Raw genomic sequence first — 27,727 nt, forward strand, 5'->3', positions numbered from 1 at the left:
TGAAACCGGCAGGAAGGAGAAAACAAGTGAACATCGACAATGTAATCATGGCTGCCGTTGTAAGGTGTGTGAGTGAAGCTCTGCAAGGATTAGAACGCACTTTGTACATGTTAGTGTGCGGTCGTAATCCTCCAGGTAAACTAAAAGTTAATATACACTCAAACTGCTGCAAAACGTGCTTGTTATGCATTTAATTTTCAGTGTGATGTGACATTGATTATGGAGGTCTACTAACACGGAGAATGTTACTACGTTATCCAACTTCAGTTTCTTGAAAGAGTTTGTTTACTTTGTATTACTGATCATGTAAATAGAATTCGTAATGTTTTAATTAATAAAACCATACTCAAGCTAGCTCTAAAGATACCAGGCAAAATAGGTTTAAGTAATTTTTAGTGCAAGGATTATTTAAATGTCATTATGAAGACTTCCACATAACTTTTTCGTGCAGGTCAAGTTTTGGCACACCTCTCGAAATAATTGTTGAAAACAGGCATTACTGCCGTATCGCCGGACCAATTTGAAACTCGACAAAAGAACCAAAATGTACTGCATTCGGTTATATTTGGTTGGATTACATTACTTTACGTTAGATTACGTTATTAGGCGTGTAGTTTTACTATACGAATCCATAATATAAGTAGTAGTAGTAGTAGTAGGAATGGGTTAGAAGCCCCGCAGGGGTTAATTAGGTTCTGTTCTCGACATGAAATGGGCAAATTAAAGACTTGCCTATTTTTTTTTTTTTTTTTTTTTTTTTTGTCCCTTTTACAATCTATGGATCCGTATAGTAAAATAAGTGTACCTCTTCACGAAATAGTCCATCCGCCTCCACATACAGTGCTGCTTATAACATCAAAAACAACCATTTTCTTACTTTTACTATTCCCTTTACCTGACTTTCACTCATTCTTCCTTAGCATACCGGTAGGTAAAACTCAAGGGGGCACCAGAAGTAATTGTTAAAAAATTACAATTCTGTTACGATTTGCGTATAAATACAGCGTCCAGATGTATGGCATAAAAAACACAATGCGGAAAACACAAACCAACTTGCTAGGTGTCGACTAAACAGCACAAATCCCGTTTAACCGAGTCAGGGTAGGACAAAGCTGATAGGCCCGCGTGGGGGTACTTCTGAAGGGAATAGGAACGTCGGGAACGGTGGATATACGCATAAACGAAAGTAGTGCAGTGATTTTTGCCTGTGATGAGAGTTTTAATAGCACTTGGCATTTTTTCACACTAGTAACCGTACATTGTAAACCTAAGAACAATTGTATTACTTTGTATTTAATTTTGTCGCCTGCAAAATTTTGTTCCTTATACTTGTTTTTTCATGCAGGGTATTGAATTTTACGTGTAAATTTTGCAAAATGTGATGTGCCAAAACTTGACCAGCACCTATATTTTTAATTACAGGTTATGCCTTTATACTCACTGAGATAATCTTCTATCTGGTTTGATACATTTCATATTAGGCCTATTTATTGAACGATTGTCCTTAAAACTTAATGTACAAGAGGTGCTCTTTCATGGCTTAGCGGTTAGCGTACGAGCCTTTGGCATGGGAAAGCTGAGTTCGATTCCCTGTGGGATCTCATGTGGTTCGGATTCTACGTTAACAAGTAGATCCACGTTTTAAATAGCCTTGCTACTGACCGGAACGTTAAATTCAATAACGGGTGCATCAGTTCAGCGGTAGAGCGCTTTTCTCTTGTACGTGGGGTCCTTGGTTCGATCCCGGCCAAGTAAGTTTGTGCCGGGCAGTATCGTGTCTGTGGGTTTTCTGGAGCGCTTCGTTTCCTGCCACATGCCCATTCCACCAATTCTTCCATAATCATTTACTTACCTTAACCATCTATCTGACTTAGCCAAAATGGCATAGTCGTGAGACGTTAACCAAAAATACTTCATTTTTTTTTCACTTAAAACTTAACCAAAACCATATTTTTCTAATTGGTACAGGTTAAGTTTAAGTACACAGCATTTTGCAAAATTTACAGATAAAAATTGAGCATTGATAAAAGAACATGTTTGTAAGGAACAACATTCTGCAGACAACTGATTTCAATAGTAAGTAATAGTGTTTTATGTTTATAAGTGTAGGGTTACTAATGTAAAATTATTACAAGTGCTTTACGACGGTTACAGTAAGTACATATGAAAAATGTCTGTATTAGGTATTATTTTCCAAAGGTGTAGTATTTCTGCACGGTATACAAAAGCTGTATTTTACTTTACAAGTGTAGCGTTTTTAGTGTGGAACTGTCTCAAATTTTATAGGAAATCGTATCACTGCGATACTGCACACTAAGGTACTTGTAAAGCAACATACAAACACTAATCTAATCTATCCTGTTTTACGATCCGTAACGATGAAGCAATCCGATAGATAAGGCATCTAGTAACATGAGGATCAATTTTTTTTTTTTTTTTTTTCACCGGTTACGCGCATACTCACTATCGCTGGCGAGCTTGCTCCCTACAGACGCGGTACTACGCGGGCCACCGTGTTCGCTGTGTCCTGACTTGTTAGGAAGTATTCGTACTTTTAGTGGCTACTTTGCACAAATTGATTCTAATTTTTCAACAGTTAAACTGCAATTAATACTACTTGTCCTTTCTGACAGCTCGCTGCGCGTACGTGTTGCTCAATGCTGTGTTGCCAGCTTTTGTTTTAGATATAAAAACACGAAATTATTCACTGCAAGTAAATCTCAGTTTTATACACTTAAATGACACAGAAGAGAGCTAAAAAGAATGATGTCAATAACCAGAAGGTCTACTACTCAAGTATTCGTTTGTATTCAAATTGGCAACGTGCAGAAAGAGTGGAATGCGGAGCGAGAGAAATGAGTCACTATAATTGGCTGAACGTGCTGTTGTCATAGAGACAGTAATTGCTTGATTCTTGTGAGCATGTGCAGGAAGGAAAAAACAGAGGAAAACAACTGTCAGAAAGGACAAATGGTGTGAATTAGACTGTATTTCTGGTGCCCCCTTGAACTTCATCTGTGCTAAGTGATGTATTGTCATGTCGCCCAGTGCAAATATTTTGGAGTACAATAAGGACAAAATTAGTGCAAGAATTATGATTTCAAGTCCTAATGGGAGAGCCTTAATATTTGGACGCAGTACGTGCTTGGGATTCTACCTTAAATTGTAGGTCTATGTCTCATATAGCCTCGATGCTCAAAAAGGTTACTAAATTCTAATGAACCAAATATAGGCCTTGTACAGTCTGCAGCAAAAAAACCTGCAACATGAGGATGTAAGTTTATTGGGAAACTACGCCTAACAGCGTAGGGAATCAACATAACATCTAAGTGGCACGAATCACGCCAGGAGAAACCTCGGCGTCCTCCCCTGCACACTTATTTTCGAGCAAAAGATTTCGTCGTTTCACAATAAACTTACATGCTCATGTTGCAGTTTTTTTTTTTTTTTCTTTCTTCGAACTGTACCAGCACTTCTAAAGCTTAATAACTCAACGGCAGTTACACTTTTAGATTAACAAATATTGTGTGTGCTACAAACTGATTAAAACACCTAATTCAGTTAGTTTTTGTTTCTTACAAACCAAAGCATTGTGCTAATGTAACTGAAGCTCCATAACAGAACGAGCAAAGCTTAACTAAGCTCCCAAGGATGATACACCATTTATTTTTATGTCAGAGTTATTGGTTCTGTCCTAACTTGTGTAAGTTTATTGTGTCCGTGTGACTTTTCGTTTTTTTTTTTTTTTTTTTTTTTTTTTTTTTTTTTTTTTTTACGCGTGCGTTTTTATATTATCTTTTTTCATTTTAAATGCATAGGCATGAAACACTGGAGTAAACATTTTAACTAAAGATTACTCCAAAAGCCCACGGGAAATGGCTAGTACCAATGGATGGCTCATATTCAGTTGAGTAGTGTGTGGTCATTATTTCTGTTGTTTTGTCGAAATTTGCTATCCCTGGATTTAGTAGTTCTGCACTATCACAGTACAATAGTGAATCAACACAGAAATTAAATTCCTTTCCCAGAAATCGAACCCGGATCTTTCCTCGAAAAGATTCGAATGCGCATATATGCATTGTTGCTTTCTTTCTTTTTCTTTTCTTACCACCTATGCATATCACTCGCGGTTCGTGTCTGTATATATGATTACTTGTCGATCGTATGGAACACATTTTAGTACCTAAAATCACTCACCTACCAATGTTCGTCATCAACCTTTCCCACAATACTTTGTGTGAAACACTCGGTTACTCATCCTCTGGAACACACAATGATTGAAACTTTTCTTACATCACCTTTGGTGCATGGGGTCGTTGGTTCGATCCCAGCTAGCGCCAAGTGAGCTTTGTTGTGGACAAACACCGTGTCCGTGGGTTTTCTCGGAATTCTTCCCTTTCCTCCCACTCTTTATTCCACCATTTCATTCATTTCTCATCACCACCGTCTTCTTTACCTAATCGGCATAACGGCCTAATCGGCCTAACCGGGACGTAAAACTTGAAGAATTCTTTTCTTACAATATGATCTTTGTATCAATAATAATTATGAATATTACGTAGGTGTTATCCATGATTACTATCGTCTCTCTTTCCCGATACTTATAGATGGAGCATTCCATGTGAAATCGTTACATATTAAATATAATGGTTGCTCGACTATCAGGATTTATATATTATATTCACCAAATGTTAGATAAGGTACTATGATAGGGTATCAATTTTTTTCATTTGCCGCCACCTTGAATTTACACTCATTTTTCTTCTTTGCCGCGCGTGGAAATAGAGGTCTGTAGTGTTGTAGAAAACAAGCTGCAGCACGATTACTACGAGAGATAGAAAGTTGCGGTTAGTACTACCTTAAAGCAGATATAGCGTATTGGTGTTCCATAAAACTTATATAAAGGAAAGGTAATATTTTGATAAAAGAAATTTTCAAGATCTCGAATGCAACCATCAAAAGTTCAAAATCTGCCACTTTCGAAAGCCTTTAAACTCAAAAGGACTTACAATTATACGGTGGGGTTTTCTGCACAAGAACTATGCAGTTTTCAGGAATGGTGAAACATAGTTTGAGTTGGGAGTCGTTCATGCCAAATTTGTCTCCGAAAATAAAACAGATTTGAAGAAAATTTAAATTTCAAGGTCAGATTTCTCAAAAGAGAGAACAGAAAGGAATTTTAGCCTAGATACTTTTACTAGTTCTGAATACAAATTGTGGATTTCATTTTGTGGTTTGCACTGATGAAGATATACATACCTACTCTCAAAATCATTACATACAGCAACTGTGAAATAAGTGAAAAGCATAATGTTGACCCTATACTACGAATAAGTTTGTAAAAGATCTTCAAGTGTTTCACATAATTATAAAACAAACGTAATAAGATATAGTGCACAAGATTTGCTGAGAGGAATGAAACCATCAGCAACATGTTTAAGAGAGTTTTCATGATAAAGATTTCTTTCTTTTTTTTTTTTTTTTTTTTGGGGGGGGGGGTATCGTAACACATTTTACATCATAGATTATTTTTTCTCTGCTCGTGTTAGAACATCAAGCATTTTATTTAAACAATGTCATTTCTTTGCAAAGTAAAGCTGACGAATGGTCCAGCTGGTTTGAAAAGTATCGCTTGAACATCAGTCTTATTCTCTGAGGTATCAATTAACTTACCAACGTACCACATTTCATTGTAAACATAAACATAACCATTCATAGCTATTTGCCGGACGGCAGAACTTTCTTTGTCTTTCTGCGATGAGCTTTTGTAAGTTGCAGAAATTTTCCGCAGAAGAAACACATGTGATTCTTAAAATTACGCTTTACGCTACGTAAAAAACAGTTCAAACTATATTTATGCAAGTAGTCTGTCCATTCTCCTCTGGCAATTTTTGTCCACAGGCGTGGGAAATTTTCTGCGATCATATCGCAGATCGCGGCATTTCCTGCTGTGGGGGCTATTTGATTAACACAATATAGTATCTGTAATCTCACAATGCTAAGCTGAACATGATTTGCATGAAATGATGTCGATATTTTATTCATGATGAGAGTAAAAAAGTCGTTTGGGATGTAGCAATGGTAGTCCTTTGTTCCATCAAATCTTTGTGATTTGTTGAAGCGACTGTTGAGATTCGCCTGTTCTATCTTGATCTCATTTGCAGTTGCCATAACAAAATTAATTCTTTTGATATTCCACACACAAAATTCAAACATGATTTGAGTTGGTCGCCTTGAGTAAGTCTCTTCAATGTCCCTCCGATTCCATCACAGAGCAAAGAATACTGTGACTTGTGACAAAGAAATACCACTTGGCATCTACAGTATAGTATTTGTGCTCGTACAAGTTAGTAAAATTGTTTCTACTTACATGTTGTACTGCTGATTCATCTGAAAAGTAATAAGTCTTCAGATTTGATATTATTACCCTGCTAAATGGAATCTAACTTTTTTTTTTTTTTTTTTTTTTTTTTTTTTTGAATGTGTAAACTGCTGTTGTATTGTGTTGCAGTCAGTCAGTTACAATACAAAGATTTCTGTTTAAAATATCTTCAGCTCCAGTCGTAAAGTAAACACAAAAGGGATGTGTGATATCTTCCATATTTACCCAATGGTAAGATAGTATTTCATCCTGCACAATACATGTGAAATTTACAGTCGCAACACATTCCTCTGGCAGTAAGGTTTCTTCTGTTGTTTTCACAAATTTTGATTGTCTGCACAATAAAATGGTGACTTTTTAACTGCAGAATTTTAATGCCAAAGTTTCTTTAAACTCTGCCCCAGTTTCAGAAACGGTGATTAAATAGCTACGATCTGATGTTACCCATTGTTGTACGAAACAGTTTCTTCATTATCTTCTTCAGCACAAGAATTCAGCTCAAGGTTCACTTCATGTGATCACAATCCCGAAATACCCAGAGAATTCGCACATTCACCCATCATACAGGTTCCATTGTTTAATTGACATACTACTTTTGCTAGTAAATATTTTCAATTGTTTATATTTGCTGCAAACTCCATCAAAATCGCATGACACAAACACTGAATGAGTTCCACTTGCTCCAGCCAAAACACATCCGTTGGGTCTAAAGCACAAAAATTTAGAAAAGCCAATACTAACGGAAGGATGGTTTTCTTTAAACTTTTCATAAAGTTCTTTCGAGTTGAACTTGTTTGTTCTAATTCCATACTTCTATCTCTCGAATGAACAGAGTTTGTATCTTTCACTCCTTGACACACACTACTTATTTTGCTCTGCTATAAAACTTCAAAATTAAGTCCATAGGTTCTGTACTGATTTTGTTTCTACAAATTCCCATGTTTTTCTCATAAAATATTTATCGACACCGAATTACTGTTCAATTTTCTTTATTGACCAGCTCGTGGGGGCTACACTGATGACTTTAATTCTTTCAGTATTTTGATGAGCAACTTCCTTTCTTTTAGATTGTTCAATAAATACTACATGTCTGCCACTGCAATATCACATTTCTTCCTGTTTCTTCGTTAGCCTTCCTTCCAATTCACACTACTAATGGAAAGATTCACTCAATTTGTGTTTGATCACAGTGTTCGAAGTGTAAAAAAAAAGCAGAGGCGGTATGTTTTGTTACGATTTTGACTCAACATACCGGCTATTTAAATATTGTCTTGATCACTGAAAAACCAGAGACGGTATGGCATACCACCGCATACCGTCTCACTTCGACCACTGTTTGATCACACTTGCGAATTTTTGCACTGTTCGAAGAATAGGTTCCATCTCCTCCGTTAACCCTCTATTGAAACCGAAAATGATAGAAATCAGTCATTTCCGGTCTTAACGGTTATCACCATAGAACATAAACGGTAACATATAGTGAAAAGTGTTCTTTTGCAATCGATTCAGCGTCTCAAAAGTATATACAACTAGCGCTCACAGCACTTTTCCATGGAAATTGGAAGGGGTTGAAATGTACTGATACTTCTGGTTTGAATATTCATTTCCATAGAGCATAAACTGCAAGAGATATCGAGTTTTTTTTTTTTTTTTTTAATATTATCATCGATTCAACTTCCTAACAATATGTTCCATTCGTCAGTTTGGGGCCGCGGTGGCTCAGTGGTAGAGCGGTCACCTCTGGTGCTTGGGGTCCCGGGTTCGATCCCAGCCCCGCCAAGTGAACTTTGTGGTGGACAAACACCGTGTGCGTGGGTTTTCTCGGGGTTCTTCCGTTTCCTCCCGCTTTCTTCATTCCACCATTTCATTCATTACTCATCATCACCGTCTCCTTTAGCCTAGCCGGCATACCCATGGGACGTAAAACTCAAAGATTGCATTGCATCCATTCGTCCGTTTACCTCTATGTAAACTGGGAAGTGGTAGAAATCATTATTTCCGGTTTCGCAAAGTTGATCGCCATAGAAAAGAAACGGTAATAGATGGCGACATGTAAATTTTTTCAATCGATTCAGCGTCTCAAGTGAACACACTGTCAACACCCGAAACATTCTGCAGAAATCGAAAGTGGTTTAAATTTACTAGTACTTCCGTTTTCAGTTGATTTCCATAGAGCAAAAGCGGTAAGAGAGATCGCGAAGCAAACTGTTCCGTTAATCTTCTGGTCAAACTGAAAGTGGTAGGAATCAATTATTTCCGCTTTCATCGTTGATCGCCATGGAACAAAAACAGTAATAGATAACGACAATCCATTTTAAAGTCTTTCCATTCTTAGAACAAAGTAGATGTAAACAAAGTGAAATGTATTACTCCGCGGCTCACACGTACTTCGGCAGCGAGATACGTGAACAGCAAGATCGTCTGCTTACTTACGTCGTCGCATAATTTCCAAAGTGTAAGGCTACAGTTGGTTGGTAAATAATTAACGCACTGACACTGACACTGACTACTGCTATGTTGGAAGTATGTATTTTCTTAAATCCTTATATAAACGAGATTGCCTTTGTTCCTGTTGTCCTCTTTCGTTTTTTATAACACGAGACGAAAATGAATTATTGTCACACACGTCGCCATGAAACTGCATTCTACAATAATTTTAAATGAGTGGGATAGGCGCGCGAACGCATATGCATGAGCAGTAAATACTATATGTCCAAATACGGGTGAGGTTGAAATAAGGCTACATCTATTGTTAAATATTACATATATTGCGTTTATTATCACAAAATGCAGGATAAATTCAGATATCTTTATTTGAAATTATTATTTTAATAGGGATTATATTGCGATAGAATACTAGTACAGTAAGACCAACAACCAATCACTGGCCATCGACCCACTGGTAGTCAGGTGGGTTTGTTAACATCTACTTTTTCCTAAGGCTCGAAAGAGAATAGCAATCGAGTCATCATCTCAAGAGAACATATCATCACCGCAATACTCTACCAAAATTAGAGGTGGTTGATATTTACTTGTAGTTCCAGTTTCAGTACTGGTTTCTATTCGGAACTTTTTTTAAAATCAGTTTTTTGTATCATAACCAGGATTTGAATTTATACGTTCATAAATACGATAATAAAGCACCAAGAGATATATGTTGGACTCGAGTAAATCAAAACTATTGGAAAAATAGTATGGACATACTGTGTTTCAAGACGCAATAAATAAGGTAAATTCATATTACCATTTTCGAAATAGTATTTAGAATGTGTTAATTACTTCGTTTGGCTTAAGTTTAGAGTTGCCCCTCCAGCCTGAAGGTACCCTTGGACTTCGCGACATACAAAAAACAGTGCTTAAAGTATTAAAAATTGTTACATTTCACTTAACTTCAGTACTCCGTGTGCTTGACAAAAATTTAAAAGGTTTTCTTCATTATTTTTGCGCATCCGTTACACCTGTTCGCCATATTTTACAACTACTATGCTGCTGAAACCTTCCGCAACGCTTCTGCATACGGCAAATAGTACTAACTTCCACATATCTTTTCTCGTATTAAACATAACTTTCCTGCCGAACTTACATTCCTAAACATCAAATAAAAACTTCAAATTATCATTTCTTACCTCATTCCTCCTGTAAATTTTCCTGATTTTTATAAAAATCGGAGGGGTAACTCTAAACTTAACCCCTTCGTTTAAATAAATGCCAAATCTATTGGACTCATTTCAGTAAAACGAATGTCTTTATTGGTACTAAATGATAACGGTTAGACCTACAATGGCAATGTATTTATCCCAGGGATATAATTTCCAGAGCTCTCATCCTTACTTGCACAATCTACGAAAAATAGTGAAATTCATTTTGTCGAAATCCAACCGAAGGTTTTTTTTTTTTTTTTTTTTTTCGTTATATAATGAAGATGTAACAACAGACCTGAACGCATGATCTCAAGTGAACCATATAGTCATCGGTGTACAATAGTGAACGGAAAAGAAACTTAATGATGTACTTGAAAAGTAAGTAAGTACACAATATATCTTACCTAATACTGTTAATCTTTAACTAACAGAAGGAGCATAAGGAAATGCGGATAAAAGATGGATACCTAGTGTTAATTTCCCGATAACTGACATCTTTTTTCTGCAATCATCTTTCAGATATCTTCAAATATGCTGCTCGCACTAGCGATTTTTAGAACAGAGGTTAGATCTATGCCTGTTAACGTGAATCTCGCGGGGAACATGTTCCTTTCCATAAATCAAGAAAAGGTGTTCACGTATTAATATACACAGGGTTAGCATGAATGATTCATTCATTTTGAAAGGGCTATATTTTCAAAAGTATCACACATACACATATGAAAGATATATGAAAAGAGCCTCAAACTCACCAAGTTTGTATTGTGGAGAGTTTGACACCCCGTCATTGGCACATTCCAGTTTGACTTCCGCATCGCTGGATTGGGCGTATTAGTGAGAATGACCTAACTTTTTCCTCTGGCCTCCCAGATCTCCTGATTTAACGCCCTCCGACTTCGTCCTGTGGAGGTACGTTAAGGACCTTGTTTACGTACCCCCATTACCTCAGTCCTTAGTTGAGCTCAAAGATCGCATCAGTGCTGCAGGACTATGCTACAAAATGTATGGAGTGAGCTCGAGTGTCGTCTGGATGTGTGTCGTGTTACCAAACGGGCACATATTGAACATTTGTAGAGGGTGTATAAATTTAGTACGTGTGTAGTTCTTTTCATATATATTTCATGTGTATGCGTGTAATACTTTTGATCATATAGCCTTTTCAAAATGAACGAATCATTTATGCTAGCCCTATATATATATGAACCAAGGGCCGCGAGTTTGACATGCTTGAGTGTTAAAGGTGTTAAAAAGTGTACAGCAGTACATTTTAGCTTCAGCTCGATACTTTTTTTTTCTCCATGCCGTTCCCATGTTAGGTAAAATCAAATTTGAAAATAAATACTTGCAAGGTAGGAAGTTCATTCTGATTTTAGAATCAGTTCTGAATTCAGAATCATAAATCAGTGTATGGTTACAAAGTGAGTGTACATTCTAGTTTGAGTTTTCCACTCCTGAAAATTCCTGGTGACGCCATTAGAGTGATGTACACGTAGTGTAATACCGATAGAAAAAAACATAATAATTGTTCCAAATACCACACTTAAAATTCTAGCATCAAGATCTAATTTCAGCAAGTTTTTGATGCTGTAATTTTGAGAAAGTGAAATTCATACTTCAATTTTTTTAAATTTAATTTAATTATATATATATATATATATATATATATATATATATATATATATATATATACAGGGTGGTTCAGTAATGTTGGACAGCCCTGAATAAATCGGAAACCAGAAGAGATATTAGCAAGAGTGTGGTGGATCCAGATACTTGTGGAAGGGGGACGTCTTTTGAGGTACCACACAATGTTACCAGGTCAACAGTGTTGCCAACTCAGTACAAAGTTTATTTTTTAAATGGAACATATAGAAGTTTATGCCATCAAAAGAATTAGTATAGAATGTGAATACCAACAAGCGAAAGCGCATCTGTCAGTGTTGCCAAATAAGGAAGTTATAAAGCTTCAAAGAACAAGAAATTAAAGTGTCCGTAGGGCAAAACTAGCAAAAAAGCAAGAAAAATAAGACTACGGAATGAAAAGGAGTAACAGAAAGAGTAAACCAAAGAACGCACAGTATCCAGTGAGTAACAGGGTTGCCAAAGCAAAGGGGGAAAAATTGAAAATTTTGCAGTTGCTATAGGAGGAAAAGTGCCCATATGACATAATGCTGGAAACACCATAGAAAGTCTATGTAAGAGTCAGGAATCCTAATCGCGTTTGTTCGAAAGCGATATCTCTAACCGTTTTTGAGATACACCAAAGATGTGCAAGGTTTGCAACATTGCATAATTGATTTTACGATTAGACCCGTGTAGTTCTTACATTTTGTTGGGCGTATCATTTTCATTACTCGTTCCTGTAGTTTGGAGGGCGAGGGAATTATTATGTAGTGTTGCAAACTCTGCACAGCTTTGGTGTATCTCGGAAACGGTTAGAGATATTGCTTTCGAACAAACGCTATTAGGATTCCTGAATCTTACATAGACTTTCTATGGTGTTTCCAGCATTATGTCATATGGGCACTTTTCCTCCTATAGCAACTGCAAAATTTTCATTTTTCTCCCCCTTTGCTGTGGCAACCCTGTTATTCACTGGATGCTGTGCGTTCTTTGGTTTACTCTTTCGGTTACTTCTTTTCATTCCGTAGTATTATTTTTCTTGCCTTTTTGCTAGTTTTGCTCTACGGACACTTTAATTTCTTGATCTTTGAAGCTTTATAACTTCCTTATTTGGCAACACTGACAGGTGCGGTTTCGCTTGTTGGTATTCACATTCTGTACTAATTCTTTTGATGGCATAAACTTCTATATGTTCCATTTAAAAAAATACAACTTTGTACTGAGCTGGCAACACTGTTGACCTGGTAACATTGTGTGGTACCTCAAAGGACGTCCCCCTTCCACAAGTATCTGGATCCACCAAATTCTTGCTAATATCTCTTCTGGTTTCCGATTTATTCAGGGCTGTCCAACATTACTGAACCACCCTGTATATATATATATATATTGCTATGCGGAGATCCTGATTTTTATTGCATAATTGTTAAGTATTGGCTGGCAATGAAAACTTGCCTTTCGTTATATTTACTATGAGAAAATGTTGCAGTTAGAAATATTGAGGTTTCAGTGGCCTTGGAGATCGTCATAGCTTGCTTGGATCATAATCAGAATTGATCTTCATTGTATAAAAATAGATTGTTCTTTGACTTGCAGTGAGGAAATCGAGAACCCAAACTAAATGTGTATTATTTTAAGAAAAGTTCTCTTAACGTTTTGCTGCATTTTTATTTATAGTAATTATATGCCCCTTAATTATTCATTAACTACCCAAAGTTAGTGTTGAAACAAAAATAAACTATATTACGTTTGACGTAAGATGTAAATATTTATTTTTACCGCCAATTTTTAACGTTATGATGCATTATATATCCTTCTTCGTTGATTATTTTTAGCTTGTTTCATTTTAATGTTTGTCGCATAAAAACACAGGAGAATGAAACTACATTTAGAATACTTTAACTTAAAAATCTTAACTGCTTTGATAGCATTGAGTGTATATATGGATCCTTATCCATATATAAAACGGATAGATAAAACGCCAAAGAACAGCCAATATATATAAAACGGTTATTTTCCTTTTCTTAAAGCTATATCGCATCGCAGTTTGCGATGTACAAACATGGAAATGCGATACAAATTGAAAAACGTATCGCAAATTGCGATGTATCTTTCATTGTTACCAGGGATGGTAAAATAAGGAGCAAGCTTAAAAAATATTACTAAGAAACTTTTCTTTGAAGGGTCGGTTGCTGCAAGAAAAAATACCTCGACTTTGTATTATAAAACAGTTTTCCACTCTGTCTTTCTTTCTCTTTGTCGGTTTCTTGCTAGTGGGTCATTCTCCAGACCTCAGATTTCGGGTCATCCTATCCTTATTTCTGGTTTGTTGTTGTTGTTGTTGTTGTTGTTGTAGTTGTTGTTGTTGTAGTAGTAGTAGTAGTAGTAGTAGTAGTAGTAGTAGTAGTAGTAGTAGTAGTAGTAGTAGTAGTAGTAGTAGTAGTAGTAGTAGTAGTAGTAGTAGTAGTAGTAGTAGTAGTAGTAGTAGTAGTAGTAGTAGTAGTAGTAGTAGTAGTAGTAGTAGTAGTAGTAGTAGTAGTAGTAGTAGTAGTAGTAGTAGTAGTAGTAGTAGTAGTAGTAGTAGTAGTAGTAGTAGTAGTAGTAGTAGTAGTAGTAGTAGTAGTAGTAGTAGTAGTAGTAGTAGTAGTAGTAGTAGTAGTAGTAGTAGTAGTAGTAGTAGTAGTAAAAAACAAAAAAAATAATGTCCCTTGAAGAACAGGTGGATTAGCAGCAGAGGAAACAAATGCAAACTATACTGGACCTAGCCGATATATGATATAGTATGAGAGGCTTGGATATGGTTAGTAAAACGCAGTGGTGCGTACATTAGATCTCTAAACCAGTAACGGCGTTCTTCAGTGCTGAAAATATAGAAAAATACACTTGTCTTTCTCTCTTTTCTTTTCGCTTTTCATTTGAAATACTGATATACCGGATGCCCATTTACACCCCTTGTAAAAACCAACATACAGTATTTGCAAGATTTCTCTTCACGAGACGCCACGAATCTAACTCAAAAAAACATCCCGACCACAGGGACTCTCTCTCTCTATCTCTCTTTTGTGTGTGTGTGTTTGAAGAAAGAATAGCCAATGCGTTGTTTTTCTGAGCCTAATTGTGAAATACGTATTTATTGAACTTCTTCTTTTATGAATCTATAATCACTCATTATAGTACAGAAAATGTGATTCAAAATTTACAAATTGCGATTCCACTGATATATAATAAAGTACATTAATATTGATAGTTGAAGTGAGATATTGAAAAGAATAAAATACTATAAAATTCTTAACTTTTCGTAATAAATCATTGAATCTATGTAATATATAAAATCAGAATAATATGTACTATTGATATTGAGAGCCAGTGTTTATCAAGAAAACTGAACTGAACATTAAGCCCCTCTCTCTTGCTCCCGCTCATATCATTTGCACATACCTATATAATCCAAGACCTCGTTCTAATGCACCTACATACATTTCTAGATCCATCTTTGTATCATGCTTCCGAGGCTACACCGCTGGCATATAGAATCGCAGGTTCGATCCTAAACCTCGCGTGGTAATATTGGGTGGGTTTTTCAAGCTTGTCTCTGTTTTTCCTATTTTGCATCCAATAATTCTTTTTATGATCATTATTCCCTTAATTTCTTGTCTGTCTCCTTCTCTAGTTTACAGGACATGGTTGAAACAATCCAAGATTTAGTTTCGTGTCATGATTCTTCTCAAGCTTAACATTTACTGAAATGGATGTGTGCGCAAATGTGCGTAACTTGAAGTTTGTCTTAAAACAGTTATCACGAATCTTAAATTACAAATACAGTAAATACAAAGATTTAGTCCAAATAATATGATGTATGAAGTTTTTTAAACATGCAGTTGGATTCTATGTGTAACAGGCGCGCAGAGAATGTTTAGAAAGTTCCAAAATTTTTCTACTTGCCTTTTCTCCTTCCTTCCCATGAAAAAAAAAAAAAAAAATGAATATATTCGAAATATTTCGTCCGTCTTCCCCAATTACACGTACTTTAACCGGCGAAAGGTCGAGTGTTGATTTGTGACGCGAACGGCCGACAAGTGAGCGCGGCTCTCACCTTCAATATAGTAATTCCCATAGCCGTATGGCTCTATATGGAATTTATTTTGAACGTATTCCTATACGTTGATACTTTGTTTATTATCATCATCACGTAAGAACGTACTTTTTGTTATTATTACATAAGCATTACACTTTTTAAATATTTATATAATTATAGCTGGTTTCAGTAGCTTTCAGTATTCATATGTACATACTGTTCACATTTTCAGATTTTTTTTTTCTTACGGAATTTCAATAAGACACTGTTCTATTCCATGTTTTCATCACTGTCTTGATGTCGCCCATTACACTCCAACAGATGCTGACAGTGTGTTCCCCACACATTGGGATTTCATAGGTAGCACATCGTATAGTTGTTTTTCTGTTTTTCCGCAAGCCGCAGCCGAATTTGCTCTTCATTGTTGCCATAATCTCGGAAAAATCATACCCGCAGTCGGTCGAGAAGTAAGCGTGCCATTCGCAAATTATGTATAGTCGCATACACAGCGCCAGTTCCTACCCCGCTGAAGAGAATGAAATGTTCACATTTGACTTCTGCACATCAGACATATCAAAATACAGCTAGACGGCGTCACAGGTCTGTGACCTCATGAGGGCGGCTTTCAAACGAAAACAAACAAAGTTGAGCTCAAGTAAATTTCTGTCCTCAAAGGCAAAGAAATTGATCTCACATTTTTTTGAAAATATTTCTGCTCACTTTTCCTCTTTGTTCTGGCACGTGACAGTGTTGTTAGACCATTGAAATGAAATTAGAAGGAGCCATTCAAAAGTAAGCCTTCCCATTTCACCTTTAAAACTAAACGGCTCAGGGAAACGAATGAAATTCCTTGAATGCATTCATTAGTTCGAATTCCTTCCTGTTGCAGAAACGTGAGTTGCAATCCCAGAGTTGTAAAGCTTGCTCTATTACGAGTTAAAGATATCGAGCAGAAAAATCTGTTCTTTCTGTATTTTAAAGTATTGTTAACGGTTTGTAATTTTTTCTTCAGATTTTTTCACTCCGGCCTTGGTTGTGGAATCTTCAGATTTATCAGTACAACATCCAGTAAGTTCGTCCAAGTCTCTGTTAGAGCAGATAATTGGTGATGGATTCTTGTGGGGTGTTCCACGAAATCGGCGAACAGTGGAGAAAAGAATGTCTCGCAAATTTGGTATACGTGATGGCGTCTGGAAAATGTTAGAGCCAAAGAAAAATTTGTTAGTGTGCAATACCTGTGGACATTACCACGAACCAAGGACGCTATGCTGTAAGTTTATCTTTTTTCTTGTAAAGTTATGTTCCAGGCGTAATATTTATAGTTTTTCTTTCTTTCAAAGAATTGGAGAGTACAGAGTGCATAATGATAACTCGGGTTCATACTTGATATATTTATAAATGCAAAACACCACTTACTGACTGTTTCTAAATGTTGTATCTTTGGAACTCTTTGATCGATCAGATTAAACTTTGTACAGTTATTCTTAACTCCTAGACGTACTAGAAAAAATAATTTTAGAAACTTTAGCCTTTAAGGGATGTAAAAGGAGCTAATGTCAAAATAATAGCAGTAATAATATAAAGGTGTGTCTAACAGACTTGCTAGAAGGCTTAGTTAGGTACATTTCTTAGGTAGGAGAGTTACAGAACAAACCTTAAGACATTAAAAATAGTTTAGACTTTTTTTTTCTTTCTTGGTAATAGCTCATAATCTGCTAGAGATTTTTTATGGAAATGAGTTTTTGTAATTGCATCTACTAAGTAGCGGATTATATTTTTTTTATATTTTTCAATGATTCTTTTTAAAGTGCCGAATGTAATAACACGAAATGGGGGCGTGTTTTGTTCTATAAAATACGAATTTGTCATTTACACTTGCACCAAAGGAAAGGAAGGTTTGAAAAATAAGTGACCACTGGAACGTTGCTAATTGAAACTGCATCTGAACATAAAGGAATACCAACTTACCAAGTTGTGTTTTGTTTCGGTACTTTTGTTGCTGATAATTTCGGTGATATATTCACTTTTTCACTTTTCTCATTTAGATTTAGATAGGTTAATAGGGAAATTTGAAGTATTAGAAAACGTAAATTTATATGAAAAGTATATGCTTTTACCTTAGTACATTGAAAAATCTTAGTCTTTATCTTCGTAATTCATTCCTCATGTGGGAAGTCTTTAGGTATTGATATGTTGTAAAGTTACGGTATGTGTATATCTCCATTACCGTATTTCCGTCTATTCAGTTTTTGTTAGTGTTGCCAGATCGTACGTAATCAATTTTTATGATAACACTTTCCTATCATTATATCTCATTCATTCAGATTTCCTCTATAATAAGATCTGGTTTCTTGTTTCGCGTAAAATATGATTCAGATTTGTTCCATTCAGTATGCTACATTAATTTACGTAGAATGTATATATCATTTATATTGTATATTTTTGCTTAAATAAATGCTTAGGTTAGAGACATGTGAAATTGCCTTTCTAAGCCATCTAACCATTAAGAATTAGCCATCTAACCTTTAAGAACACCATTTCTAATACTTCCAATTACCCTAACACCTTTTTAAGTGATCTGAAGAAAACGGCGAAGAAATAAGAGTCTGAAATTAGTAACAACAAAAATATCAAAATAGATTAGAAGTACATAGTTCAGATTGCCTTATATGCAGATGCAGTTTAAAATTGTTAAGTTTGTTGTTCCCTTATGTGTTCTCTAAGTTTCTTTCAATGTTGTGTTTTGGCAGATCAATATTAGTGCTTTCAACTCGTTCATTGATATCACAGTAATATGTTCATAGGTTCTCGATTGATAGGATGTCTTGGATCACAAAATAATATTTGTTAAAAAAAAATCAGTGATTTATCGGCATTAAATGGAAACAAAATACTAGGTTTCAAATTGTACGTTTGAAAAATTCTTTTTGATCAAAAGATCCAATATATTTCAATCAAAAATTTCCTTGTAGGCCTTATATCTGGAGAAAACTGCATATAATGTAGCCAAACCCAATTACTTAACTCAGTATGATGTGCTTATTCCATAGAAAATATGAAAACTCGATTTAGGGGCCGTTCAAAAATTTGTGGCCCCTGATCCAATTGGCCCAAAAGATCCAATATATATTAGTCAAAAATTTTCTTGTGAGCCTTATATATAGAGAATCAAATATAATGTAGCCAAACCCAAACTACCACTTAACTCAGCATAATGTGCTCATTCCATAGAAAATACGAAAACTCGATTTAGGGGCCATTCAAAAATTTTGTTGCCTCTGATCCAATTGGATCAAAAGATGCAATGTATTTCAACAAAAATTTTCTTGTAGGCTTTATATATAGAGAACTATATATAGTGTAGCCAAACCCAACGTATCACTTAACTCGTGCTTATTCCATAGAAAATACGAAAGCTTGATTTAGGGACCATTCAAAAACTTTGTGGTCCCTGATCCAAAAACTGATTATCGACCAAGATCGCAGTCTTTTGATGCATTTTTGGTTTTGCTTTAAATAAATAAAAAAAAAAAAAAAAAATAAAAAATAAAAAAAAAAACGTTTAATCTATATGAAAACCTCGGGAAAGAATCGCCATCTACTTTTATTATTTATTTCAGTGGTGGACAAATGATACACTGTCGACTATATCTAACCCGCAGGTATATTTCATTCTGCCAGCGAATAATAAAAAATTATGATTTTAAATTTGTTACTTTAAAATGTACAATGTACACTCGTGTCCAAAATTATTTTCGCATGTCTATAAATATGTTGTTGTAGGACTATAATTTGATAACGAAATATTTATTGCCCGGTATTTTTTATAATGTTAGTATGTGTATAATCGGCAGACATGTATGTAGCACATTTCATGTCAAAAGAGCAGTAAATAAGAACAGTAAAACGAAAATAAAACTTTCTTGTCCATTTAGCAACATTTTGTTTTACTCGTTCTAATTTTCGTATTTATAATTCATTCCCTATGAAATTTGCCACAAATATGCATTTCCCGATTATACACATAGTATCAGTATTAAAAGTACTCTGCAAAATCATTATCAAATTATATTCTTACAGACAGTTATAGATATGCGACAATCATTTTGGAAATGATTGTACTTTTTTTTAAACTTCATTCTAACAGGGAGAGTGTTAGCCATCATAATATAACTAGATCGTTGGTCATCATAATATACCTAAAATACCTAAATGATTGGCTATCATAGTATTTCCTGTGAAAATATTTAGCAGGGTTTACACTGACCTTGAAAGTCAGAGAAATTAAAATGAGTCAGAGGAATCCTGAAGGCCAGGGAAATCTGCTATATTTCACAGAATAGTCTTCGCCCCTTCCTCCTTACATGTTCGCAGAAGATACGAAGAGCACCTTAAAGAAGACGGTAACAAAAAGGCTGTAAAAAGGAAATTATTTTCAGAAATAAAAAAGCTTGAGAAGTTCTGAAAGATATTAAAATTTCAAGCTTTGAAGGAAAAAGAACAAATTAAATGAAGTAACTCAAATACAATAGAGAAGAAAAATAAATAAAAAGTAAAGAAAGTAGTAAGTTAAGTTTGTTGATGATTGTAAATATATGAAAGAGATAGATCAAATTTTGGTACATGTAAGTTATACTTGTTTATGTTTATAGGTGTGTTCAGAATCCGAAATTACCTGTTTATGTTTATAAATCGATTAGGATGCGAAGACATTAAAGTTATCGTTAGTTTATTATAATTATTGTTTGGTAATAATGTTTCATTGACATTTGACTTATAATAAATATTTACAGGAAGAAATCAAGCTTATAGTATATTTAATAAATAAAAAGGAATGTGTTAGAAGGCTATGAGGATGGTTGAGATAAATTACAATTTTTTTTAACCTAACCATAAATGATAGTATATTACTGTATTGCGAGCGGTGATTATATTTAAAAAAAAAAAATATAAGTAAAAAAATAAAATAAAATTAGGTAAAATAAAAAGCTTAGTACTTACCGCAGATTAAACTCTTTCTCTAAGAAGCACTTTCGGAAATTACGATTAACATCATCAATTTAGTAGTTCAAAAAGTAAACTTAAACATGGGAAAGAACACGGATGGATAAAAACAAGGTTAAAAAGGAATAAAAAAATATGAAGAAGAAAAAAAAGCTTCTCGTCAAATGGAAGTTAACATACGTTGTTCACCACTTACTGATCAACATATAAGTGGCAATCAACATATAAGTGGTTAACAACGTGTAACATAGATCAGAATGTGGTGAACAACAATATGTGTTAATTTCCATTTGACGAGATTTTTTTTTCCTTCATATTGTTTATTCCTTATAACCTTGATTTTACTCATCCATTTTAAATTTATTTTCGAACTACTAAGCTGATGATGGAAATCAAAATTTCCGAAAGCGCTTCTTTAAGAAATAGTTTGGTCTGGTTGAGCACTTTTTTTTTCTTCTTTCTTTCTTAAATGATAGTGTTTTTGTTATCGCAGAGTAGGGAAAATCCTTACTAAGTCATGGAAATTTAGGGAAATCAGTATCAGAATTTCAGTGTGAAATCTGTTTCACCTTGAACTTTTGGTCACTAAGTCCATTCTGGAAGGTAAGTCGCTGTTACCGGGCCGATTTTTAGGGAAATGGAGATTTTATATAATTACTTTCAAATGTCGCGTTGCTAGCTCAAGGCCTAATTGGATCAAACACATGAAGCAAGAAGAATACACAGAATGGAACAAAACAATCAGTGAAATGTTTGATTTATGCATATTCAGCGAACCATTGCCTCAGGAAGAGAGAGAGGAAATGGAAAATGGTCCCGATATATTATCCTGGCCCGCAATGCATTATTAATTGGCCACTAGTGCTCTGTTTGAATCCTTTCTCTCTTGATGCTTTTATATATACGTGCTATGACTTGAAAGTTCAGTTAGGTGAGTTCTGATTCTATGAACATTGTTAAATTCAATGTGTGTGATGTAACCTTCTTTTGGATTTGCAGCGAACTGCTACGAACGAGTGAAAAAGGAGACAGAAGCAGCTCAGGAGCAGGTATTAAAGGAGCTTGGACTTTCCCCAGTTGATAAAGAAGTAGTCCTTCTCTATGAAGGAGATATGGAGCAGAGACCTGCTGAATTTTGGCAGGTGAGGATGTGGAACTAAGTGTGAAATATAGCTAAAGAACTCATTTTAAGTACTAACTGTATAAATTTTACCATATGATTTCAGCGGCTTTCTGCCATTTTCATTAGTGCTGTATGTTGAAACTTTACACTGCTACATGAATCACATTGTGAAGTACAGTATATTGTTAGTTGTAGACATATGATAATGGAAAAATATATAAGCAATTGAACCATCTTTTGGCTAGTATCAGCGCAGCATTTGTGTCATTATTGAAATTAAAATGTATCGCAGTTCTGGAGAAAGTTTACTCATTACCTTGCCGCAGTACCTTAACATCTGATTATAAGATTTGTACCACTTTTTGCATATCTACTAGTTCAGCTGTTAAATGACGTTAGGCTTGATCCACTGCGACTCATATACTATGAGATTTGGGACACTTAATGTCGTCTCGTGCGCAAAACTCTGAATATTTTATAGACTACCTAATATAATCACCAGAAACAGAAAATTACCAATGTAAAAACAAGGTGTTTACAATTAGTGTCGCTATTCTCGGCGGTCCAGCGCGGGCTGTAATCAACATATTACATTAAAATTTGGTAAACATGCTAATGAGGAAATCCGAAAGCGAATTACGTTGGAAACATTAGTTCCACCTTCCGCTCCCAGGGAAAAATGTGGCGTTGTATAGGCCGTAACACACACAAGCTCACACTTCATACACACGATCGCGTGAGGAGTAGCGTGGCTATTAATAAGAGAGACTGTGCACAATTAGCAAAATTGGTTTATCAGAACGGGAGCAATTACAGTGCAGCACTGAGGGAACATCGGCATATGAAAGGAGGGAGAAGAGGGCCGCTATCAAGAAATTGCTTATGGTACTGAAATTTGAGACAACGGATGAGTTGCATGTGGCATCAGAAAGAGGACGACGATCCATTCCAGCTTAGGTTGTTGACGAGGTTGCTTTGGCTGTTGTGGACCACGCAACACGTTCTCCATATTCCGCTAGCAGTGCTCGGGCGGTGTCACTGGAATTGGCCATCCCATCCTCAAGAGTGAAGAAAGTTCTTAGGGCCATTTTACACTGGTATTCTTACAAGATTCAGACAGTACAGCAACTAAAACTCCAAGATTCGCCACAACGCTTTGACTTTGCCCTTCGGTATTTGACACGGATGAAAGAATCCCTGGGGTATCCTATGGACTGGTGAGGCGCATTTTGCACTAGAAGGGGCAGTGAACACGCAAAACTATCGGATATGGAGCTCGGAAAATCCGCATGTTGTGCAAGAACGGCCATACTTTCTATGTACGTGATTGTGTGGCGTTGATTCACAGTAACATTCATTATGGGCCCGTTTTGACACCCCAAGGAGTTGCCACCTGTACCATGACATCGGCACGTTATAAGGGCATTTTAGTGCGACATGTGTGATTCCTGCATTACAGGCACGAAACTGTTTAGAGACGAAGTTTTCATGCAAGACGGGGCAACACCACACATTTTTCACCACGTGAAAGATCTGCTCCGTGAAACCTTCACTGCTGAACGCATCATCTCCCGAGATTTTCCAGATGCGTGGCCAGCAATATCCCCCGATTTAAATCCATGTGACTTTTGGCTGTGGGAATATCTGAAAGCTGGGCTCTACCAGGGCAATGTCCACTCGCTGGCGGATCTCAAGCATAAGGTGATATGTCGCAACAGTTCCGTCGGAACTGCTGTGAGCAACTGTTGCCCACGCCATTTTGCGGATGCAACATGTCGTCGATGTGTTTGGGGGTCATATGGAGCATGTTATGTAAATTGGTCACTATAAGCATAAATTTTCATCGCGTGTTTTGTTACCAGTAAATTGAAATAGTTTTACCTTTTGTTAGCCATACATTGTTCCCTTTGCACCAATTGTTACAATCACGTGCCCTTCACCTTGTTTGCATTACATTTATCTCACATGTTTGACATCTTTGACCTAGATAATCGTCATATCCATACATTCAGGACCATTTCCACGTGCGTATTACCTGTATAGCCAGCGCCACATTTTTCCCTGGTGGCGGAAGGTGGAACTAATATTTTTCCGCAGTAACTCGCTTCCGCATGCTCTCATTAGCATATTTACCAAATTTCAATGTAATACGTTCATTACAACTCGCGCTGGACCGCCGTGAATAGCGGGTCTTTAATTATGACCATCCTGTAGTTATTTTCTTTAGTTCATATGGTTTAGTTGTCTCGCTTATTCACAATGGACAAATTCCACCGAAAACTAGTGGTTCCCCTCCCAAAGCTTTCCTCTGATACGTAGGATCCCTGATTCGATCCGTGGGCAAGTAAGTTTGTGCTGGACAACATCGTGTGCGTGGGTTTTCTCGGGATACTCCCACATTCAAATTCTACTGATTCTTCAATTATTCCCTTGCGTTAGTCACTCTTTTCCCGTATCTTACAGAAGGAGTGAAGGGAATAATCCTAGAACGTTAAAGTGAAAGATTCCACTTTTCATTTCATTTCGTTGTTCACTATAGGTTATAATCGTCCTTAGTTACAAACTGTAATTATTTACATTTTTAACTGTTTGTTTTAGTTTGCCCACTAAATAACTTACGGTCACACAAATATTAATGCCTAAATTATAATAAACTTATTTGTGCATTATTTTATCAAGAATGTAGTACCGAATGTATCCATTTGTATTTTAGCCATCTGAATATATCGACATATATATTGTTATTAATATTACCTTTGTCTTAAAGTAATGTAAGTATATTGCTTATATTAAATATAATCCTCTATTTGTAAGTGTCATTTACGTTACTGCGACTTATAGTTAGTCGTCACATGTGCTTTCACTTTGGTGTGCATAGTGCAATATATTGGTATAATTGAATTTTTGGAGTGTTTAGTTGATTCTCAAGTTAAATGATGCTGAAGTTTTATCGTAATCGTAAGTTTAATGTTGTTATTTGAATTTTCGCCTATATGTAGTTAGCAGTAAAGGAAGCTATTGCCTTTGTGATAATTTGTTTCGTCGTTAACGCTCGGTAGAAAAATTCAATTAATGACTATCTACTGTAATGTTTGCTGTACTTGGATTACCATCCTACGGAGTAAACATCACAAAATGTGAACATGATTACAACCCATGTCTTTAGTAACAGACAACGAAGCATGTTAATGATCAGCATCTTCACTATCTATTTTCAAATAATTAAACAATATAGTGTAAATGAAAATTAAATAGTCGCTCGACCTTGTCTTACTTGAAATAATTAACTGATAGAATGCCGTTTTTTAAGTTTAAATTAAATCTCTCAATAGTTTTAAATCTGCGGATTGCCTGCAGATATCACCATCTATTTCCTCAGGCAGGCTATGCATGTAGCAATACCTATTAGGACGACTGTGAAGTATACTGGTGTTCAAAGACAAAAGTAAGTTTCGCATGCTATGTCACTCCCAAGTGGCACAGATTGGCAAAATTTGAATCATACATACACATTAGTGCTGTAGTATGATGCAAGAAACTATAGAAAAGTGCTGTCCAAATGGCGGCCCGCCAAACCGTTTTCTACGGCCCACAAAGCTTTTACGATTTTTATTACTGATAGTATTTTCATTTATATTTATTCATTCGTTTAATGTTTCCACTCTTCTTTCGAAATAACGCATCCATTTAGCGTTTCTGTACAACAAAAAGGGCGCGGGCATCCACGGCAACAGCTTTCCCTAAAAACTGAGTTTGATCGGAAAAGAGTGTCAATGTTTGATAGTACTTATTTGTGTGAAAGTGCATTTACCACTATGAAAATTGTGAAGAATCGCTTCAGAAACTGCCTTGGAGATTCTTCTCTTTTACATCTCCTGCGGCTCGCAACAATAGGAATGGATGTATATATCCCAGTCCTTGTAAACGTTGCTAGTCACCCTTATTTGTGACAGATTGAATAGGTAATATTTCAAATACTTTTTTTTGTATTTTTCTTTTGTATAATAATAATAATAATAATAATAATAATAATAATAATAATAATAATTATTATTATTATTATTATTATTATTATTATTATTATTATTATTATTATTATTATTATTATTATTATTATTATTATTATTATTTAGCTGCGGCCCTCCACTTTACTAGTGAAGACGGTTATGGCCCTTAGGCTCATTATAATTGGACACCACTGCTATAGAAAAAGAAAAAAAACGTGATTAGAACAACAAAAATGGCACTTTTATATACAGACAATAACTTACACTGAAAGCGTTGCGGTTCATGATGTCATTACTGATATTACAGGAGTGAAATGGTTCTTGAAAGGGCGGATGATGCATGATCTCAAACATGTTTCCATGCTGCTTACAAAGTTGGTAGGCCACACTCGTCACACGTCGTCCTTCTTCCAGTGTCTCTATGTTTCTTCCCCGTATGAAATCACCCAAATGCTTTCTCCGGCAATGTTTTTGTGAGTAACACCATCATAATACATCTTAACAGATGTCTTACTGACTTCGTGTTGGGCAAGAAGACCCATTCAGCTATGATACGTCTTGCTCCCTTGCACGTGTGGGATACCTCTGCAAACATGCTGCCGTGCTTTCATTCATTTCCATCGACTACGCATTATGTTATGTTACTTATCTATCTTGTCCTTAAGTTTTGGACACCAGTATATAATAATAAACGTTACACATAGACTGAGACATTGTTGTATTATAATAAGGATAAAGAATAAGAAACTGTATAAAAGACTTCATTGATTTTCCTATTACTGTAGTTTCGAAATATTGACCGGACAATGCTACACATTCAACAGTGTGATGCGTGGCCACGCACGAATCCTTACAACATTATGTCTGGCTTAACTAGACAGGAGTATGCTTTACTTCAATTCAAGTAGCTTCTCAGTTGCCTTAAGATCCTGAGTCGGCATTAAAATTTCCGCGTTTACTGGGCATCGACCTCAGGGCCACACACGTTATTCATTTAGCTATACTGAATATAAAAGGCCATATTTTACAACGTACCATAAACAGAACCTTAAAATATATCCTCCCCCCCCCCCCCCCCCAAAAAAAAAAATCTAATTAACGTTGTTTTCATTAAGTACAGTTGTTTGAATAGTTTATAAAGATACGTAAGAATTTATTCATAATAGGATACTGTAAATTCATTTTTATTTTTCAGGGCAAACGAGTGGTAGAAGTGAAGCGGCCCAGACCACAATGGTTTAGTAAGAATCTTCTTCAAAAATCTACAGCTACGATTCCATCAAGTAGTGAAGTGAACCGATCGGAATTAGGTTGAAGGTGTTTTTACGTAAAACTAGGACAAATACAACTTACACAGTGTAGTGTTGTTTTGTTATGCAGTGTGTTGCATTTATATATCGAATTTGTTAAACTTGTCGCAACATTGTGATTTAGTAAATATGTTAGTAAATTGAATCTTGTATGTTGAAGTTTCATTTCACAGTAGTTGTACCTTTTCTTTCTTTGTATTTATATATTTTCAGTTGAGCACAGTTCCACTCGATCATATTAGCATATGCCTAGTCTTACCATAAATCCTGTCCCAACTTTTGAGAGTGGTTGTACTTCCACCCGTACAAGCGAGCGACGTCAAGAGCGGTATCGTGAAGCGTGAGTCATCGCTGGATGAGCTGAAGTGTAAAAGTGTCAGTTGTAAATGTTCAAGATGGAATATGTCGAGTATGAAAATCGTGTGACCGTGATAACGTTGCACAAGGTAGGCAAATCACCAGGGAAGATTTTCAAAACCCTACAGAAGCTGCAAATTAATGAAAAAAAAAGTTTACCGCACAGTCCAGCTCTTCGTTGAGACAGAAACTGCGAAAGATTTCCCGC

General features: G+C 35.7%; 1 protein-coding gene across 1 annotated transcript; it reads left to right on the plus strand.

The window, feature by feature from the left end:
- The first annotated feature begins 3 nt into the window (after nt 1–3).
- On the plus strand, nt 4–27,314 carry mRpL32 (mitochondrial ribosomal protein L32). Its single transcript, XM_081749257.1, has 4 exons — nt 4–135; nt 16,731–16,988; nt 21,722–21,864; nt 27,048–27,314. The coding sequence occupies exons 1-4, from the start codon at nt 48–50 to the stop codon at nt 27,165–27,167; spliced, it is 609 nt and encodes a 202-aa protein (XP_081605383.1). The 5' UTR covers nt 4–47; the 3' UTR covers nt 27,168–27,314.
- Nucleotides 27,315–27,727: the final 413 nt, after the last annotated feature.

This window comes from Thermobia domestica, chromosome 2, assembly GCF_964235325.1.
Source record: "Thermobia domestica chromosome 2, izTheDome1.hap1.1, whole genome shotgun sequence".
Classification (NCBI taxonomy): Eukaryota; Metazoa; Arthropoda; class Insecta; order Zygentoma; family Lepismatidae; genus Thermobia; species Thermobia domestica.